This window comes from Chlamydotis macqueenii, chromosome 13 (assembly GCF_036417535.1).
Source record: "Chlamydotis macqueenii isolate bChlMac1 chromosome 13, bChlMac1.mat, whole genome shotgun sequence".
NCBI classification, from domain to species: Eukaryota; Metazoa; Chordata; class Aves; order Otidiformes; family Otididae; genus Chlamydotis; species Chlamydotis macqueenii.
The window spans coordinates 16,378,291-16,398,570 of record NC_141568.1 but is presented as its reverse complement, the minus strand read 5'-3'; the positions used below and the strand labels follow the sequence as shown (position 1 = coordinate 16,398,570).

Genomic DNA, 20,280 nt, shown 5'->3' with positions numbered 1-20,280 from the left:
ATCCCAGGCCAGTGGAAAGTAGGCTCCCAGGGAGTCACATCAGCAGTGCTGCTTGCACTCTTAAAAACTCAGCACAATGCGATGGCATCACCAGCCCCAGAGAACAATACACAGAATGAAAATGCACCGCAGCCGATCTCACAGAGCTGTGAATAAATACGCAGCGTCATGCACAGGGAACACGTGCTGCACACCTTATGCTGGGAGGTTAGCAAGTCATCGGAGTGAACCCACCTGCCCAGAGCCTGCGGGATGCCCAGGCACAGCAATGCCAGGTTTGTCAAGGCACCTGAATTGTCATTTTGGAATTTTCTTGTCCTAAACATTGGCCAGCACAGATTAACAAGGGCTGGCTAGAGGCACATCTTCAGCAAGGTTTTGAAAAGTCAAAATTATAAGCTGCTTAGGCTACAGATCCTATGTCATTTGTCAAGAGAAATGATTTGGCTCTTGGGTGAGAAGAGAGGGCAATAAAAACAGCTACACATAGAATCTAGATTACAATAATATTTTTATTATTATTATTATTATTATTATTATTATAAATGCTTCAGCTCTAAATAGGTGCTCGCAGTGTAGCTTTATGCCAGGATGATGTCAGGTCAGAAACTGCTCTGCAAATAACATTCACCAAAATCTTTGGTACAACAGACCAACACACACATCTCCTCATTCAGATGCAAGATAACTTGCCTGTGAATGTAGACAGCAGATGCAAAAACTGTCAACACTCTTGATTCTCCTAAGAAACACCAACAATGTAATTAAAGCAAAGGTCTTTGCAAAAGGCATTCAAATTATAACCTGGAAATCTGCATTCCTGAGCAAAAGAAAAGATAGACATGGAAATCTGCAGGCCACGTGCCTTTTATTACTACCTTGAGGAATCTTTTTCCTTAAGTGCTTTTTCTCCTGCTTCTATTTTCTAACATAACTCAGCTCCTGGTATACCCCTCCGAGCTGGAAGTTACCCGAAACCGGATGCCAGGTGAGCTCATCACCGTCACTGAAATGCCAGAAGAGGAATTATCAAGGTTAGAGTGCATTTTCCATCAGATGACCACAGTTTGTTGCTGTAGCTCACTCAATCTGCTTGGTAAAGTACCTCTTTGGGCAGAAAACAGCTGCATTGAAGCTGTCACTTCCTTAACTGTCTATTTAAGTAGTTGTTTGGCACCTGACACAATGTGCTGGACTTTGAGATTATTTTAAAATATAAAATAAAAATTAAATTTCGTTGAGGTCCTCAGTAAAAACCCGCAAAGGGTAGACTCAGCATTCCTGCTAAATAAAGAAGCAGAGAAGAAAAAACACCTGCCCTACATACCTCCATAAAGAAAAACAAAGCGGGGGGGCAATCCTGTTTCTCTGTGTAATCCTTTCTCTGTCACATCTGAGTGTAAATGCTTGGTCTGCAGAACAGGTGTGCATCATATGTAACAGCCAGTGCTGGTGAAACAGCATGTTCGCTGTGAGCGCAGAGGGCATTTTGCAGCATTTTCCTCATAGCCCTAAATTTTCTTTCCCTGTCCTCTTGTAGATCCCTGTGATTTTCCCAGCAAGTCAGTGGGAGCTGGTCACTGAACCATCACTGGTTTCCAGGGGTGCCGTTCCTTCGTGACCTTCAGAGTGTATTGTTTCAGACTGGGGCAGTGCGTGAGGAACGCTTCCACCACCTCCTGGCTGACCACACAGTAGCAGTGGATCTCCAACAGACTTCTGCAGTGCCTAGCCAGATCTACTAGCGAGGAATTTAAGTCCTCCGAGGACGTGGTTTGCAGCGTGAGCCTCTTTAAAGTACTGCTGTAGCTCTGGGTGACAAACCTGATCTGATTGACCATGTAATTATAGGTATTGAGCTGCAGCGTGCTCACAGGTATATTCAACTTTAGGATCCGTGGTATTTTGCAGGCAGGGACTGTATGATCAAACTCTAGGTCTACGCAAAGTTGAGGATGCTTTTGACTTACAGCAGCCCAGAGCTCTTCTGAGATGACTGGTATATATTTGTCCAGGCGCTCACAGAAAATGTCTAAATGGGTGAAAGCTGCTCTTTCGGGCTTGAGCAGTTCCTGAAATACATCGTCAGACAAACTGGCATAGTAAACCCCCAAGGCTGAGAGTTTGGGACATGCTCTGAGAACTTTCCTAATGGTGTCTGGTGCCACGTTGCATACCAGGGTGCGGTTGTTGATGAACAAACTGTGCAAGTTTGGGTTGGTGGTAGCTAAGAGTTCAACAAGCTCATCATCAAGAGTGAAGGGCATTTTTCGAAAATCAATATGCTGAAGATCTATCTGGTTTTTAGTGACACATATGTTCCGTATGCTCTGTAGGATGTCCTGGCCAGAGTAGAAATAAGGGTTCTCCCCATGGCACACAATGCACAGCTGCTGCAGTTTGTGGTTCTGTTTTGCCAACACATCCAAGATGCGCGTCACGTTCTTCCGGTTGACCTCCTTGGACTGGTCAAACATAATCTTCAGGTGTTTGATTTGGCTGAGGAACTGGAGCAGGCTCTGCAGCATGCCTTCCTCATCCTCTGAATCACAGCTGGAAGGGTAAAACAAACTCTTAGTCACCGTGAGCGCTGAGCTGAGCAAGCACAGAGCAGATACTCTCCTTTACTAGTGCTTCTGCAAACACCAGCAGGTACCCTAGACGTTCCTTCTCACTTGGTGCCTGGAGAGTCACTGTAAGGCCAAACATGGAAGGAGTCAGGAGGTGACAAGAGTCAGTCCCCAGAAAGACCCACTTCTCTTACCTGATCTCTGTGAAATGCCAAACAGAGCTAGAAGAAACAGCTGTAGCCCACTGCCTGCACACCTGGAAGACTGCGTATCTATCTCGAAGAGAAAGATAATAGAAAATTTGGATGAGGATTTCTTCTGGGATGTAGTTCCACAGCTCTGGAACTGGAGCAGGCATTCTGATGATTCAGTCAGGTTTAAAAATGGGGACAACTTCCAAAACTGCAACCAATTCTCAAAAGTCCCTGTTCAGTGAAAAAAAAAAAAAAAAAAAAGAAAAAAAGAAAAAAAAAAAAAGACAGACACACACATTAGGAGTTATCAAACCAATGCAACTGGATCACAGAGGAGGTAAAAAATTTTTTCAGACTTGAAATTTCACCAAATTTTGAAATTGAACGCAAAAATGAGGAAAACCTGTTGGCCAATTGTTTTGCACAGTTTTTTTTTCAATCAATCCTAAGAAGCTGGGTGATACTTTTTTCAAGAGTTAAAGATGTCAGATCAAAGCTTGGGGTGGCGGGGGAAGCCTTTTTTTCCTGCAGTGAGGTTTGGCTACTCTGAGTAATAAAAATGCAAGAGAATTTTCTAGTACTGCTGCACTGCTATTCAAAAAGCTGAGACAGATTTCTCAAACCGTGGAGGGGGAAAAAAAAAACCTCTTTGTAAGCAGAAGCTCTGCACAGAAAACAGCCCCACATGTCCATTTTTTACCGATAGTGAAACAGGTGGCCTATAGCAAAAACCGGTAGCTTAATCATAGTTGTCCTTGCCTGTGATGTGACATCTGAAAAAAAAGGTTTTATTACTGTGACTCCAGTCCTCAGAAATTGCATTTATACACGTCTGACTTAGAAACGGAAAAGCATATTTTGATTAACCTTTCATGTGAACTATAATACAAAAGAGTAAGTGTCCCAGAAGAAGGCTGAGGTTCACAGCATCAAGCCATGACCTAACTTCTTCATTCATCATCTTCCAAAATGTGTTTTATCCATCTTATAGATTTCTGCACAAGTAAAACTACCAACATGAGATATTTTCAACCCTCTCATAAACAAGCGAGGGATTTTAAAATACAAACGTTCCACTTCCTGGGCTAGCAGTGGAGCACGGACCAGTCTCACTCCGAATTTCACAGCATGCCCTCTTGGCTTTTGAAGCCCCAGGTTGTAGAGTCACAGCATTATCTCAGCATCACGCGTTTCATTTAAATGAAAACCTGCCCTTCTAGATATTCTCAAAGTAGGGAAAGAGTTGAAAAATATGAAGCAAGCATGGAGTCGCAATGCAAAAAGCATAATGCAGAGAGGAACACAAGTGCATATTTTTCTAGAATACGCAGCTTTGAAGCATGACTCATTATTTTGAGTGTGAGGTGGCAGCAGCACAGCAGCTATACTATCTTATCTCCCATCGTATCAGTGACAACCCCCTTTCCACCCACCGTGAGCTAGAACTGGCAAGTGACACAGTCCTGCTTCCTTCCTGGGAACTCACTATCTTTTGTCATTTTCTGACAGTCACCTTGACAGCTTGGACCTTGCTTTTCTACTTTTAGCTTAATACTGTCTCTAATACACGTTTGCCAAAATGTTAAACTGCTCTCTGCCCTACATGAAGTCTCACGTGTTCAGCTCCATTCATTTTCATGATGATATTTTTCCTTAAAGTCCAAGCCCTTGGAGTCACATAAAAAAGAGCTTAAATCTCTTAGAAAGTAAGAGTGCATTTCTAGCCATGATGACTGCTCGGAAAAGCTTAAACATACAGCCTGAGAGCAGGAAGACAGGCAAAATTCTCAGCGTAACTTTAAGTAACTGAACAGCTTTGAGTCAGTGAGGAGCACTTTTGTGGGCTGTGAATGCTGCGGGTTGGCTTGGGTCCACCTTGTGTGCCTGCCCTGCTGAGGACAGCTGGGTTTGGACCGGATCTCATGAGCCACCAAGGATCTCCGCGCTTTATTAACCACGTGATGGAGGAGCACTGCTGGTTGCTGCACCGAGCTTTGTCAGCTCTCAGCACAGCAGGCCCCAAGGAAGCCAGGCAGACGCTTGCTGGGAGCGAGCAGCCAGCAGCCCAAACAGGAACAGGCGGTGCTGCACCCAGGCGAGACGCCCAACACTACCGCTCTCCCTTCGAGCCCAGCAGTGCGGGGAAGCCCCTGATCCCTCCAGCCCCACGTAGGCCCCACCAGGCAGTGCGGGAAGGGGTGCAGCGTACCTCTTGGAGCAGAGCCTGTCTTCCTCTGCACTACCCGCCTGCGGCTCCCAGCACCAGCTGCGCCCCAGAGGGAGGAGCGGAGGAAGAGATGCCAAAAATAACACCAGAGAGAGAGGCGCCTTGCCCACGGGGTGGGAGCCAGGATGCTGTGCTGTCCTTTATGGGAAGGCACAGATTAATAGTCCTGTTTTTCTCCTCCTCCAGCACCTGTCCCCCTACAGGCTACCCAGCACCCCACTTCTGTCCTCCCCTAGCAGACACACCACAGAATCGTGACACCCAAATCTTGTGCTGGCTAAGCCCTGCTGAGCCGCAGCCTCTCCCCTCACTGGCACCTTTACTTCCCAATTGGGACATAAAAGAGTGAAACCCCGAGTGCTTACCAAGCCCTTTGATTTCCACACGCGGGATGGTCCCTGAAAGCGCACACTCAGCAAGGGTTAGCGGAGGAGAAACCCGGGTCTCGGCTACCCTTTCCTTTTCTGCTCCCCCAATACACAGTGAACAGATGAGCTTCAAGGAGAAATTTTTGCAGTACATCAACAGGTGACGGTCCCCACAGCAACTCACCCTGTGGTTCCTGCCTGGCTCTGGGAGCTGGCACTGCTCCAGGCTTGTTTTTCATGTGGAAAGGCTGGGATGTCCGGGCTCATTTAACCCTGTGAACCCTTAAACGCATGAACTCAAGAGTTGCTTTTTAAACTGTCAGCAAGTAAATGCCTGGTTTCCAGAAGTGCTGGCACCACAAAGCCTGCTGACCCTGAAGGGGACTGTGGATGCTGCCTGCCCACCGACCCTGTAAAGGAGAGTGCCCAGGAGAGGCAGTCTGGATGAACTCCTTCAGGGATTTATTTCAATTATGTTTTTCCTTTGGCAAACAAATTAGTTAATATTGTTAAACTAGTGTTGTAAAATAGCATTAAATTTATATGTATTTTTAAAATATGTGTATACAATTTTTTTTTTTAATAATGCTTTCCACTTCTGTTTGAAGTTCAGTTCCCTGGAGAGTTTGCACAAACAGAAAGAGGCCTGGCTCAGAAAGAGGTGGGAGATCGCTCAGGTATCACTGCAGGAAGAATTAAACCAGAACGCCCCACAGAATTCAGCAGCTATACTGACACCACCACCTTACCCCTCCTGGAGGGGACGCGAGGACCAGCCCAGCTGCGCAGTACCGCTCTGCTCTGCTGTTGGTAAGCAGAGTCCCAGAGGTCTCCTCCATCAGCGTTGCTCTCACAAACGGCGCCAGACTTCCCTCTCGTGTCTTTTGGGAGCTTTCCTCCTTCGCCCACTGCACTCTTGGACAGCTGCAGCCCGCTGAGCCTGCTGGTTTTGCCTGGAGAAGGAAAACTGCACGTCATTAATCCCTCTCCCCTCCTGAGCACTCGGATGCCCCTGGATGCTGTTGCAGATGCTGCAGAGTTACCGCGTTCCTCAAATTATCCTAGGACGTCTTTTCAAAATGAGCTCCAGGGAAGGCAGGGTGCAAGAGCCAAACTTCCTCTGCTGCTCAGTAATTACTAATCCAACCAATCTTCGTTTTCACCGTTCACTCTCATTAGCAGCAAAAGCTGACGAGTGCCGGCAGGGACGCAGCAGCCTTGTGGTGCCATGAGCTATGCAGGGGGGTTCAGACAACCCCGCTTTCCTCCATCCCAAACGGACCAGGGGCACGTGCCCGCTCCCAGCTGGCGGGCAGCTCTACCCGAACCGAGCCGTTTCCGACTGTTACATCTCCTCACCTACACGAGTGCCCAAAGCCGGGTGGGCACGCGGCTGCTGCAGGAGCCTTGTGGCGCAGAGACCGGGAGGCGTCAAGGCGTGGCAGGAACCTTCCGGAGCCCCTCAGCACGAACCGTCGGGAGCCCCTGGGCACACAGCAGCCTTTCCTCCGGGACTGGCCTTCCCACCGCCTTCGGGTGGGACTGCCCCGGGCCGAACCCCACTCCCGGGGCTGTTTTGGGGGGGCAGCACGCGAGAAACGGAAGATGCTAACGGAAAGTGGAATACCCCTTGCGTTTCAATGGGTTTATTTTATTTTTTTTTTCTTTCCGCCCGCGCACGGCCCCGTTTCGCAGCGCGCCCGCCACCCGTGAGGCCCGGCCCTGTGGAGCGGCGGGCGGCGCCGCGCAGAGGCGGAAGTGGCGGCGGCGGGGCCCGGTCGGCGGCGGTGGCGGAAGGTAAAGGCGGCCGGAGCCGCCGGAGGGGCCCGGGGCTGCCGCGGCCGGGCGGGGCGGAGAGTGGACGGGGCCGGGGGCGCGGGGGCTGGGCCTCGGGCAGGGTTGGACGGGCCGGGCGCTCTCCGCCCCCAAATCATCCCCCTCCCGCGTCCCTCCCGTCCCCGGTGCTGCCCCGCCGGCGGGCCCCGGCATTTCACCCGGGAGGGACACCCAGGCACCGGGGACAAGGCGGCGGTACAGCCCGGCGGGGCCCGGGGCCGAAGCCTGCCCCGGATTCCCTACCCGAGCTCTTTTTCCTTGAAATAAAGACAGCCCCCTGCCAGACAGTCCTTTACGGGAATTCGGCAGCAGGCTGACGCGTGCCAGATGTCAAAAAAAAGGCAATGACGGTGATGGCACACGTTACTTACTGCCTGGGGTGGGATTTTCCAGTTGGTTTGACCGCTGCTGCTGCTCAAACCCAGGAGTCCACGTCCCGAGTGGGACGGGGCAGCGCCCATTGGGATGGAAGACTCTCCGGCTGGGATACCACTGCAGCACCAAGGGCTCCTCACCTGAGTTTTAGCAAGCCTGGTGTAATTCCCAGCGTTGCCGAGTCCAACGAGGGGGTTGCTGAGGGGGCAAGAGCCTGGTTTGCGTGAGGAAGGGGTGCAGGGGCAGCGGGGTCCACGCCGCAGCGACAGGAGCAGGATGAAACACGGTCCCTGTACTTCGCGTGCCGCTGGCTGGGCTGGTAGGCAGCTCTCAGGTGTCTGCACTGCAAAAGATAAATTGTTCCGTGAGTTAAATCTTTTAAATATTCCATGTCTGTAGTTCTCTGAAATGTTACTCAGAGTTCTGTTACCCTCCTTCTGAGAGACACTAAGAGGTGGGTGCCCAGATCCCAAACTTCCCGGTGTTTGGAGGCTCAGACCAGACCTGGACTTGCACCAGCAGCGCATCCTCCTCTTTCTTCTTTACGAGATGCTTTTCTAAAAGGCCCGTGTGACATGGGAGCCCACGGCCTGGAAACACCCGCTCCTGCATCCCACAGGCACTCCTTCAACTCCTGATGTTCAGTGTGAATTTTATGATTTGCTGATTATTTCCTTTATTTTCTGAAGAAGTTAATGGCTCCCATGTTGGGCACAGTTCAAAGTTACAATAAGGAAACAGGGTGGGCCATACGTCCCAGTGCCCATTTGATGTGCTGCAAAGGATGGAAACGGTTCCCAGCCCCAGCTACCACCTGGATGACAGCCTGTCCATGGGACGTCATCCTTCTTGGTCTGGCAGCCCCTGGTGACAAAAGACCTTCACACCCACAATCTAAAGGACATCTGAACAAAGGGACGCTGTTGTCACCAGCAGTCATACTGTCAGGCCGGTGCTTGGCAGCCAAGGGAAAGCTCTTGAGGTTGAGCAACAGGCAGAAAGCAGGAAGGAAGGGATGCCTGCAGGAAGGCAGCTGATGGCGTGACAGAGGTGCAAGCAAGTAATCAGAGAGGGGGGGAAGGACTTGGGTCTGGGGCTGAGCCAAAAGCCCCAAATTACTTGCCACCATGATGTGATGGAGGGGCTGGTTCAGAGTGCCACTCTCTGTGGGAGCAGCTTTGGGGGGCTTGCAGTGTCCAGCTCGCAGACACAGTCAGACAGTTTGTGTACGCACCAGAAAGGAGAGGTGGCCATGGCTGTCTCCTGGGCTGTCAGATGCCTGCTCTCCAGCTGTCACAACTCAGTTTGGCATTGCCCAATCTAGCACAGGTCTGAGTATCTGTAGCCTTGGAGGTGTTTTTGTTCATCTTTGCCTTGCTAGCAGAGTTTGGCGCAGCTGCATTAGATGTAAGTTGCATTACCTGGCCAGTGAGGAACAGGCATGATGGAGAGAGAATGGAGAGGTGGATGGGCTGCCTTCAAGGTACATTACTGCAAGAGGGAAGAATAACAAATGAGCCAGTACATAAAGCAAAGGGATAGCCCCTGTGCTGCTACATGAGCTCTGGGCTCTGTAACGTATCCTTTAGTGAGGACAGCCAGGGGACCGGGACCTTGGGCAAAACACCTCTGCCTGCAGTAGGGCTTCAGTCTGTGTGAACGTGCTGGAACTGGGACTGCTGGGTGCTCCCTGGAGCGTCCCAGCTATGCATCTTCAGACTTTGCTGGCTTGGCTGGGCAGTCAGAGGCACAAGGTCAGAAATTCTTTGCTTTGGAGTCTCTTTGGACTGTAAAATGAATGGACTCAAGTGGAAAATGAAAGCAGAGCTTTGTGAGCTGTTCAGCCTTTGGACACCATGTCCAAACTGTGCTGTACTTTACAGAGTAACAGTAAACTCAAAGGTTACACTTACTTTAACAGCATCACCACCTCCTCTAGGAAATAAGGGTAAATCCCTGTAATCCCATCATGCTTGTGGTTGCTATGAGTACTCACTCAGCATCAGGCAATTTTTCCCCTCTCAGCTCACCTCTGTGATTTTGTAGGGTGCCGAAGATGGCAGGCAGCTCCACTCCATGGATCGGCAGCGCTTATCTCTTCCTCCAGTCCACGTGCAAGACTATTGTCCTGCCGTCTCTCTATGAAAGCTCCCAGAAGAAACCTAGCGTGTTCAAGGCGCTGAAGCTGGCATTAGCAGGTACCCATCCTCTCTGATACCTTGGCACAATGTCTCATCTCTTCACGCAATGCCATGCCTTTCTTTAATCTCACACTCACGGGTAAGGAAAGCTGGTGATCGCTGTATTTAGGAAAGATAATAAAGAGGAGCAAGTTCAGCAAAGGTCCACGAAGATGGTTGGGGGCTACAGCACTTGTCCTGTGAGGGGAGGCTGAGGGAGTTGGATCTGTTCAGCCTGGGGAAGAGAAGGCTTCAGGGGCCCTACCAACAGCCTGCCAGTACCGATGGGGCGGGGGAGACGGAGCCACACTCTTCACAGTGGTGCACAGACATAAGGACAAACATTTTCCCCATGAGGACAGTCAAGCAGTTGTCCAGAGCAATTGTGTATTCTCCATCCTTGGGGGTTTTCAAAAGGAGACTGGATAAAGCCCTGAGAAACTTAGTCTGACCTCAGAGCTGACCCTGCTTTGCATGGGAGGTTGGGCTAGAGACTTCCTGGGCTTCCTTCCAACTTGAACTATCCTGTGAGTTATCCCACTTTATGACTGTTTGTTTAAACCCATTTACGTAAGAGGGGAAAAGATTGCAATTGCTGTGAAAGAAGATTTAATTTCTGTCTTTATACTCCCACAGAAACATGATTTCTGCTTTTAGAAGCCGATTTTTAAACATGAGTGATAGGCAGTATAAGTTCTTTTCTGATACAAGCAGGCACAATTACATTGGCTTCAGTTGTATGTGATCCTGTCTACACCAGAAAAGGACTTGAGATGCAAATGGCCATGAAACTATTTCTCTATTCACCCTTGCACTAAGCTGACTTCAGAATAATAGCAATTTGAAGAGTTTATCAAATTTACCTAGAATTACTCTTGTGGTGTTCTTTACCTGTCATACAGCTGAGCCTGTATTGTTTAACTGGGCTTGTGTAACTATTCTGTAATTTTTTCTGGCAATCATCAGTTTAGCAAATTCAGCCAGTTTATCCAATACAGGCCTGCTCATCTCGCAGCTCGATCCAATGATGTGAAGCAGCAGGGAGCCCAGCACAGTTGTCCAGTTAGGCTTGATTTATGGCTGCTTTGTGTCACTGGAATGTGAATCTGCTCATACAGTTACAGGAAAGCCCACAAAACCGCTAAATCCGACCATGCTTATTCAGACCTAAAAAGGACATAAAATCTGAAGCTGTCTGAAGTTTCATGATGAAACGCATGCAAAGTCCTGTCTTTTGAGGCAGTTTTATGGCTGCCTTGTACACCATTCACAAAAGTTTCCATGTCTGTGCAGCTTTTCCCTCCCCAGCCCTCTTACCCTGTTATAGAAGCTTTTGTTTAACCAGCACTTATGAAAAACAAAGCATGAAGGAAGCGATAAAAGACATTTCTGGTCAGCCACAGTGAATGAAAATGCCTCTCCCAGGTGCCCAGCCCCATGTCATAGTTACACATCTGGTCCAAACTAGACTTCCTGATGCAACCAGGACTCAGTAAACCCCATAAAGCCACTGTTAGGTCACATACTTCTAAATGCTGGGTCACTTGTCCTGCCTAATGTGGAGCCCACAAGTCTGCTTTGCCTTGGGACTGTCCTCCAAGCATGTCTAAATAACGCCATCATGCATGGTTTAGAAACACCTGATGCAGTGCCAGCCTGAGCTGCCACCTCCGAACAGCCCTGTGCAACGACAGGCCAAGAAGTTAACTTGGGTCTGAAAGCAGTGCAGCCAGCCCCCCACAGGTCTCTGCTGCAAAAAAGAGAAAAACACGTACTCTAAACTGTCATAATCAGCACGTAGAATCCCTGTGGGGACAAGGTCAATGTGCACAGCTAATCAAAATTAAATCTTGCTGTGAGAAGGAAGAATGAAGGCCTGGACAAGTGCTGTTGTCCATGTTGCTCATGCTCCCTCTGCAGTAATGTTAGAGGGTCCATCTCTGGCTTCTCCTTGCTTAGATTTTACCGTGAGTTAATTCTCTGTGCAAAGGAGCTTAACAAGTCAAGGCCCAGCCTCAAGCAGCCTAAATTCCTGGTGCGGTGTCTATCATCCACCATTTGTGAGATGTGTTGAAGGCTCAGAGCCAGCCAAAAGTTACCTCTTCGCACAAGGTGGAGAGGAAATGCTGAGTCTCTTTCCAGGACCTTCATCACTGCGTAAAACTCCAGTCACGAGGAGTGAAGACTGAGCACTGAGCTGAACTATGCACTTTCAACTATAAAACTTTCTTGTGCTACCGGTTTAATGTAACCATTTCTGTCCTGGAAACAGAACCTCAAAACCTCCTCTAATAAAGTGTTGGGATAATTACCTGGGCTGTAGTACCATATGGCTTCAGTTGGACACCATACTTCATGGCGATTGATGGTGGCAGGGCAGCAAAACCTCGGTCCTTTCCTCTTGGTTTTGCATACAGGTTTTTCGTCCCAGAGGACTTTGTATCACAGAGAGAAGAGAATTCAAAAGCCGCTCCATTGCAGGCTTGGTGGTGGATGGGAGTGGGTCTGGCTTGTCTGTCTCATGCCTGGATAGTGACTCTGCTCACTTCTCCCTGCCAGACTCCACCGGCAGCATCAATGGTGTGGACATGCTCAAAGTGCACTGCAGCTACCCGCACCTGATAGTCCAGCTCAAGTTCTGCAAGCAGGAGAACTGCCGCCGGTTCCTGCAGAGTTACCGGGAAGGAGCACTCCAGGAGTCGCTCCAGAATCACCTCCAGGTCTCCTTGGCCATGACCACGGTGCCTCTTGAAATGGAGCTGAAGGCTGGCAACGAGCACCTTGATGACATGCTGAAGGATGAGGATCGCTGCCTGGAGTGCATCTACAGAGAAAAGGTGAATGGGAGAGGGTGGGAGGCCAGGCAGCAATGAGGAATGGTAGCACAGGATTCGGGAAGGTGGGTGCAAATCTTGCTCTGCTGCAGTGTGCTGGGTTGTTGACCTCTCTGTCCTTCAGTTTTCAACTGTAATATGAAGAAACAGCTCTGTGAGGCAGGCAGAGAGGACAGCAGTCCTGTGTGGAACCGTCACTGCTCAGCATCTTCCTCCCCCGCCTCACACACCACCTCCTCTGAGAGTAGCAATGGTAACTGCACCCAGAAATGAGTGTGAGTGCAAATACTGCACATTAGACCAACAACTTGTGACAGAGTGGGGATACGCAGCATCTGCTGCCAGCAGGAGTAGGCTGCCCTTCTGAAGGCAAAGTCTCTCTCTCGGGGGCAATACCTAACATTTAGCTCATCGCACACTTTGGCACTGGCAGTCTAATCCTGCTAGCAAGAACAGTGAGATCTTGTCATCTCATTGCAAAACCAAGGCACTTGATGTGATTACACTGACTGCCTTTCTCCTCTCTTTTTTTTCCCCACCCAATACCTTATAGCTCTGTTCCCCTTGAGATGGTCTTGATAAATAGGTAGTCGCCATCTACTCGGGAAGATCAGGCACAAGAGCATGTTTTGCCAGGTTGCTTTTCTGCAAGCACAGAGAATGAAATGCAAACCCTTCAGCCCTGGACCAAACAACATGTGATATCCCATACCCTGTCAGCTTCTGCTTGCTGCTGCCTCCCCGCTGCTGAACTAGCTGACCTGACAAAAGAGATGGGCTCAGTTCCCCAAAACTGACTCAGTCTGACCTCTGCCTAACAGCGCAACAGCCAGAAAGATGACCCTAGGGCACAGCTGTCGGTAGCTGAGGGCAGTGCTGGGTACTAACGTGCTGTACATGAGCTAAACAATAGACTGAGTCAGAGCACTCACCAGGTTTGACTCTTCTCATGTGCTTGCCTTCTTTACTCCTTTTCTCATTACCTGCTTTTGGGAAGTCAGACTAGTTTTCTCTTGGTTAGAGAGAAAAACTGGCCTGAGGAGAATCCAGGAACAAGAAAACTTAGGTAACATGGGGGCGAAGAGAGAGAAGGGGGGTAGCAGGAGCTGCCTGCTTCAGTGACCATGAGCTGTTGGATCAGATCACCCAATTCTGTGAGTCTGACCCTCACATGGAGTAAGTCAGAGAAGCCATGCTGCCGGTGGTGCACCCTAATTCTTGCAGAAGGCTGCTGAAAATAAGCATGGACTAGTAACAGTTTTGTGCAACTTGTAAGGACTCCTGCACTTGAAAAACCCAGGAGGGGGAGACTGCCTATTTCATATCACATTACAGATTCAAATTCACAGGTTCACAGCCAGAACTCCATTAGACTGTCTCATTTGATCAGTTTACAGCTCAGGCCATAGCGATCTCATTGCTCCTCTCTTGACACCATCATCTTCAGAATCTGCAGCTTTGCAAGATGGTGAACCTGGCACGAATTACTGATGCTGTTTGCATTACAGCCTGACCGCCTGCGGGATGAGGAAATCACGGAGCTGGAGGAATGCTTCAAGAGCCTGATTGTTCACCAGAGCATCAACAACAATATGGCTGTAAAAGACTGCGCGTCCCTGAACTCCCCGTCTCTACCTTATCCTTCTCAAGGCAGCTCCCTTGCCCCACAAATCACCTTCATCTTTCAGGGACAACAGTTTGGTGAGTAGCTAGAATGGACCAAGAGAGCCCTTGGTCTTCCTCGCCTCAAAGCCCAAAAGGGAGGATTAACATGACTACATATTGGGATCTACCTCAGATAAATCAAGGGTTTCCAGCATCCCATAAGGGAGGAATTAGATGCTGCCATACTGCTTCAGATCAGGCCTCAACCTGGTTTCTGTCTGGGGTGGCACAAATGCTTCAGAGTCTGTGTCCCTTCCAGGTTCCTCACATTTTAAAACTCCTTAATACTGAAAGGAGGAATACAGAGTAGTTCTCTTCCTCCACGTCATTTGGCAGACGTGAGTTAGTAGTGTATGTTAGATCAGAGTTGGAAGGTTACTACGGACAGCATCAGCCCTGCTTTCAGCCAGGACTGATTTCTCCAGGCTCCCTGCAGTACGCTGGCTTTCCCTGGTGTCTGTCCCCTGCAGAGAGCTTTCAGATAGTTTCACATAGCAATTTTAGCTTGAGATCAGCTGAATCATTTCTGAGCATGCTTAAGCTGTGTATGCAGTCTCCAGTGCTAGGAGAGCGCTCCGGTCTGCATTTCAGTATTTTGAGGAGGCTTAGGTAGGGAACAGGGGACTCGGTCAGAAAGACCTTGCCAAGTTGCTTTTGAAAGGCTGAAACAAATAAAGAGGATGTCCATCAGGAAAAAAAAAAAAAAAATGAGCTCTTGCAAACCACAGGCTAGTCCTGTCCTGGGGGACTGGGGGAGAGGAAAGGAAAAAAAAAAGGGGGGGGGGAAGAAAAAAAAAAAAAGGGGGGGAAAAAGGCATTGCCAAGCTAGCAGGGTGGGGGCAAGCCCAGATTGATGTTGTGGGAGGATTTCAGTAAGGGAACGGCCTGAGCAAGGCAGGGAGCTCAGATGTGCCAGGGCAGATGGCTGTGAGCAGGCAGGTGAGTGTGTCACCATGTGCTACAGTTTGCCACCCGAGGCACCAGCACTTGCCTGGGGTTGGTGGACTATGTGGAGAGGGGACATGGAGCAGGGAGACCCTAAGCAGTGAGGCTCAGCCCAGCTGGTTTTCCCGTCCCATTGGTGGAGGAACGCCATCGGAGTGCACAGATCTGTGCGCGTGACCCCCTGCCCGTGGTGGGGCTTTCCCTTTAGCTTCACTGCTCTTGCACTCTGCTCCAAACGCACAGTGCTGCCCTGGTGTTAAAACACCGCAGGGCAAGCGGAGCAGCTCCACAGCAGATTAATAACGTGCTGTGGATACTGAACAGACTCCCTGCTCCAAGGAGTCTTGAGCAAACCTTGGACTGGCCCAAGTTGCATCACATCAGCTGTGAAACCCCTGTGTTTTACCTGCCCTCTGTCCCTTTCAGCCAACAGAACGCTCACACCAGACGACCACCAGAAATTTGCCAAGCTCGTGTCCAAGAAATGGAAGCAAGTGGGTCGCTCTTTGCAGAAGACCTGCCGTGCGCTGCGTGATCCCGTCATTGATAACCTGGCCCTTGAATATGACCGAGAGGGACTATACGAACAAGCCTATCAGCTGCTTCTCAGATTCATCCAGTCGGAGGGCAAGAAGGCCACGATAGCACGGCTGATTGCAGCCTTGGAAGAAAATGGTCTTATCAGCTTGGCAGAGGAGCTCTTGGGCCTCCATTCCAATGAGGACTGCTCCTAGACCCCGAAGGGTAGTGGCATTGCTAAGGGCTTTCTTGCTTTAGCTAGCGTATGAGACTGCTGCCAGTGTTTGAGAAGGTAGTCCTGAAAATCACTGCAGGTTTCCATGTATATGGGAATGCCTGGGGGAGAGGGTCTGTGCTTGCAGAAGCCAGCATGGACCTCTTACGTTCCTTATTTCATCCTGTTTCCAGAAGCCAACGTTACCTTCCCATGAACTGGTGAGAGAGGCTTTCAGCCTGACTTCCTTCAGGACCGAAATATCACAGGGAAGCAGCCAGACAGTTGGAGAGCCCTAGGGGAGGGTGGGGGAAAGGAGAAAAGCAAGGGAGGCATCTCTGAGAATTACTCTGGGAAGCAGACAACGCCACTGTTTCTCAGGCTATGGCCTGGGGCCATCACCTAGAGAGCTGCAATATATTTTTTATACTGAAGACATTTATGCCCTCAGGCATGATATCAAGCAAAGACAGAGGGGAAATTAAGGAAAAGTCAAGTTTATATTATTTTCCTTTCTTTGTTCTTCAAACGAGGAAGATCTGTGGCAAGTGCATCTGTCCTGCCCTGCCCTACCCTAGCATAGCTCCTTCCCACCTTTCACCGCCTGAAGGCTTCCCTTTTACCTGGGACAGTCATAATCCTCCACAGGGCACAAGATTGCTGCTGCAGAACAAATTTCAGGCACTGAACAAGCAATATGGACAAACACAAATTCAGAGAATGATTCCCAACTTTTTCTGAACCATGGTGGACAACTGGACTGCATCACGCTTAGCTCTTTCCCACCAACCTGAGGGAGCCTGCATCTGTGAAAAGCAAAACACAGTGCTGGAAGGAAAATTGTCTCCTAATCAGCAAGTGACCTGTGGAGCGCAGATTGGAACTGCTGCTCCAAGGTGCGTCGCAGCCCCAAATACCATCCTGACCCCAGCCCACGGAGCTGAGCAATCGCCTCTAACCAGCTGGCTGCTAGTGCCTTCGCTCTCTTCTGAACCACCTGCCCTCAGCCCGCCGAGTTCACCGGAGAGGACAGCTCATGCCACCGTGTCTCATAAGAGTCGGGATTTGCACAGAGCCTTTCCCTGGTGGTATTGTCACTGTGTGACACTGTGTGACAACTGGGCATCAGCTGCTGTGCCTGGATTTACCTGCCCTGATTTTGAGGGTTAAAAATGGCTTAAGGGACAAAGCACCCAAACCCCAGGGCTGACTCAGGCTTTCAGTTCTGCTGGGAGAAGTCAGCTGTCCCCTGGTATAGATGATGCAGATTGCAACAGAGCAGAGTTTACACCTTTGCATGTAACAAAGCAACAAGTGTTTAGCGTGGCCTTGGTCCCATGAAGCACAACAGCAGCTTGATTACCTTTGACATACTCCCTATGCTTTCCTGATAGGTTTTTATTTACTGTTTGCCATTAATTCTGTCCCTCTTTGCCCTTCCCATTTGTGGGAATAGGCAGTGGGCCTTGGAAATTATTTCAGATGTAGAGGGTGGCTCTGCCAGCACACATAAAGCCTGTGTGTGCATGAGCATCGGGCCACTGGCAGTCCTGGTAGGACCAGCTTTCAGACAGGCAAGCCCAGATGGCCTTTTAAACCACAACTCACATCCTACTCCTTCCTGGAGTCAGACCTGCAATTCAGTAAGGAGGGACACAACCTTGGATTCCAGCATGGGCTCAGATCTGAGCTCCTGGGGCTGGTGCTGCTCCCTTAGCTTCTGCTAAAATGCATGGTGTGAGCATCAGCTAACTGAAGACCTGGACCAGGAGGATTTAGATGGCCAGCTTCTACCCAGTCAGGGTCCACATGCCTCAGATGTGCTGAGCATCGTGTTCCTCAGTGTAAGCCTGAGGAGCCTGGCGATTTTGAATCCCCAAGGTTATGTCCATAGTGTGGAAAGGAAATGGAGGGGGTCAGACATGGGGAGAATGCTTTCAGGGTGTGAATCTGTTTCCACCTTGCCCTTAGCTTCAAAGGAAGCAGGACTTCATGCAGTCACCTTCTCTACAAAGACTGTGGCCCTGTGGCATTTTATTAAGCCATTCTATGTCGGTGCTGTTCCAGTCTCATCTCCCCCATTCGTGCTCCGTGTCCTACCCTCTCCCTTACAAGTAGTACCAATACTCTTCCCAAAAGGAAGCAATTATCTCTCTGACAGTTTTGCTCCTGGGACCGGCACAGCGATGCTGATGTTAGTTAGTTTAGGCTGCTGTGGAACCATACCTCAAAGTATTTCCACTTTCCTGCCAGATCCCAGCTGGGGAACTCTGTTTGGCAGCAACCCACCCCGCAAAGAGTATTAAAAAAAAAAAAAAAAAAAAAAAAAAAAGAAGAAGAAATCAGAAACTTGAAAATTACTTTAACAGCAAGAGGGTTTGCTCTTGATTTTGCAAAAATGGTTTTTTAGAATACAAGGTCGTATGGCCTGCTGTCTTGTTTGTAATGAATATTTCTAAGCTCTCAGCCGAGCTATTCCGGTGCACAACATTCATACGCAGTTATAAGGCAGCCACAGAGTAGTGAGAACTGCTAGCTTTTATAGCATCTGTTAATGCTCAAAATGAGAAACGCTTATTATTTAGCATCTACTTCAAGTCCAGAAAACTTCTTTGCTGCTATTACTGTATCTGAGAGGACTAAGCATGAATGTTTTTTTTTTTTTTTCTTAATGCAAACTTTGGCCATTATTCCTCTGCCAGCAACTGGCATATGTGTTTCCTCTTACTCACAGATTCCTTCTCAAAAGTGCCATTAAGTGCTGGAGCTCCTGGCAACCTTTCTGGAATGTCATCATCTTTAACAGCATTCACAGGTGCCTTCATTGCGGAGACTCAAAGGAAAAGGGTTTTCCAGTGATATTCCGTAGTGGAATTGTCTTGAGCACATGGCGTGGTTTGGGACCATAGCAGTGGCTGTTTCATACCTTCTTTTCCGTGATCGGTCATCATAATCATCATTAGATGCAGCAAAAACTCAATTCTGTTCTCAAGCAGACTCCTTCCTACTAGAAGAACAGGGGTTTTTAGTATTATCTGGCACAAATATAGATAGAGACAATTTTCACAGAAGCCTTAGAATGAAACAGATCAATTGGATTGTGAGTACCCAGTGTCATTTGCATTGATTTGGCATCTGGCTGGGGCTTGACTCTGACTTTACTGCTGTTTTACCCAGAAGATTTTACAGCAGTTTTATGCCAGTGTGCAAAGACAAGGGAACTCGCATCACACAGGAAAGGAAGAGCCACTCACAAAGGAAAAAACATTAGCAGAGACTTGTTGAAGAAACTAGAGGCATGTCTTTACCTCAGAGAGTAATGCAATGAGTGGAACTGAAGGAGAGCTAGATGTTGGGGATACCTGCTGATACATCACAACCTTGGTGCTATATGCTGGACTATGGGCTATAAGCACCCCCGGTGACTGCCTGGCTGTCACGCTGTTGGACAAGGAGCGCACTCGTGCTTTCTTCCTTGCCTGTGCCAAGTTAGTTGCACACATACTGCATCTACTCAGATGCCAGACATGCAAGCAACGCTCCCTTACTTCTATTTATACTGATTAGCTAATGTCTAGTGTGTGAGATAAGCCATGGGCAGCGCTGCTGCTGGAGGGTTTGGCCTTATCCCATAACAGCTCTTCTCTACGTACAGAGATGTGCCTGGGGGAAGAAAAAAAAAAAAAAAAAATTGAGGTGGTGGTGGTGCTTCAGAATCAAGCATGCAGCAAACCAGCACATGATATTAAAAGCAAATAAAGATGCTAATCAGTTGCATATTAAAAAAAAAATGAAATAGACAAAGTCTAAAACAAACAGCAGAAACCAAGCCAAAATGCACTTACAGAAAGAGATCCAAGAGGGCTTTTTTGTGGTACAGATTGTTTCTGTAGTTTTAGCAGTGCTTCAGATTTGAAGGTGGCTCCTTTCAGTCTGCCAGAAAGAAAAAAAGATCCATCTAAAGGAGAATTGAATTATTTGTTTTGGCATAGCTAAGCTACAGCATTTGAACGGATAATAACAAAGAGGAGAGTGCAAGTTAAAATGCTCACGAGGTACACTTTGACATGAGGCATCTGATAGAAGTAAACTAGAGAGTGTATCCTTCTATAAAATTGTCACGAAGGAAAATATCAAACTGCCCTGCAGGGCACAGTTAGTGAAAGGCTGACATTAACCCCCTTAGATGCTTGTTAAAAATACACCACAGCTTAATTTGTCTGCTGAAGAGGACAATGCACCATCACAGCAGACAGGGAAAGCGCTCTCTTCCAGCAGCATCAGTTCTCACATGCCACAACTGCTTACAGTGAACTGGTTTGTCAGGTGAAAACAGTACTTGACTCAAAAATA

At 48.7% G+C, this 20,280-nt stretch overlaps 2 protein-coding genes across 3 annotated transcripts; one reads left to right on the top strand and one right to left on the bottom strand.

Annotated features, from left to right (window-relative positions):
• Window positions 1-527: 527 nt before the first annotated feature.
• FBXL8 (F-box and leucine rich repeat protein 8) lies at window positions 528-7,093 on the bottom strand. Of its 2 annotated transcripts, XM_086758054.1 has the most exons (4): window positions 6,719-7,093; window positions 6,109-6,312; window positions 2,765-2,995; window positions 528-2,553 (listed from the first exon to the last, which is right to left on the bottom strand). In XM_086758054.1, exons 3-4 carry the CDS (start codon window positions 2,926-2,928, stop codon window positions 1,578-1,580), a joined length of 1,140 nt encoding a protein of 379 aa, XP_086614180.1. In that variant the 5' UTR covers window positions 2,929-2,995; window positions 6,109-6,312; window positions 6,719-7,093; the 3' UTR covers window positions 528-1,577. The 2 variants fall into 2 exon arrangements, with proteins under 2 accessions (XP_086614180.1, XP_010125500.1); XM_010127198.2 differs by lacking the exons at window positions 6,109-6,312; window positions 6,719-7,093 and adding an exon at window positions 5,357-5,642.
• Window positions 7,094-7,120: 27 nt separating this feature from the next.
• Window positions 7,121-19,695, top strand: TRADD (TNFRSF1A associated via death domain). Its single transcript, XM_086758055.1, has 5 exons — window positions 7,121-7,156; window positions 9,617-9,768; window positions 12,310-12,587; window positions 14,093-14,285; window positions 15,621-19,695. The coding sequence occupies exons 2-5, from the start codon at window positions 9,627-9,629 to the stop codon at window positions 15,926-15,928; spliced, it is 921 nt and encodes a 306-aa protein (XP_086614181.1). The 5' UTR covers window positions 7,121-7,156; window positions 9,617-9,626; the 3' UTR covers window positions 15,929-19,695.
• Window positions 19,696-20,280: the final 585 nt, after the last annotated feature.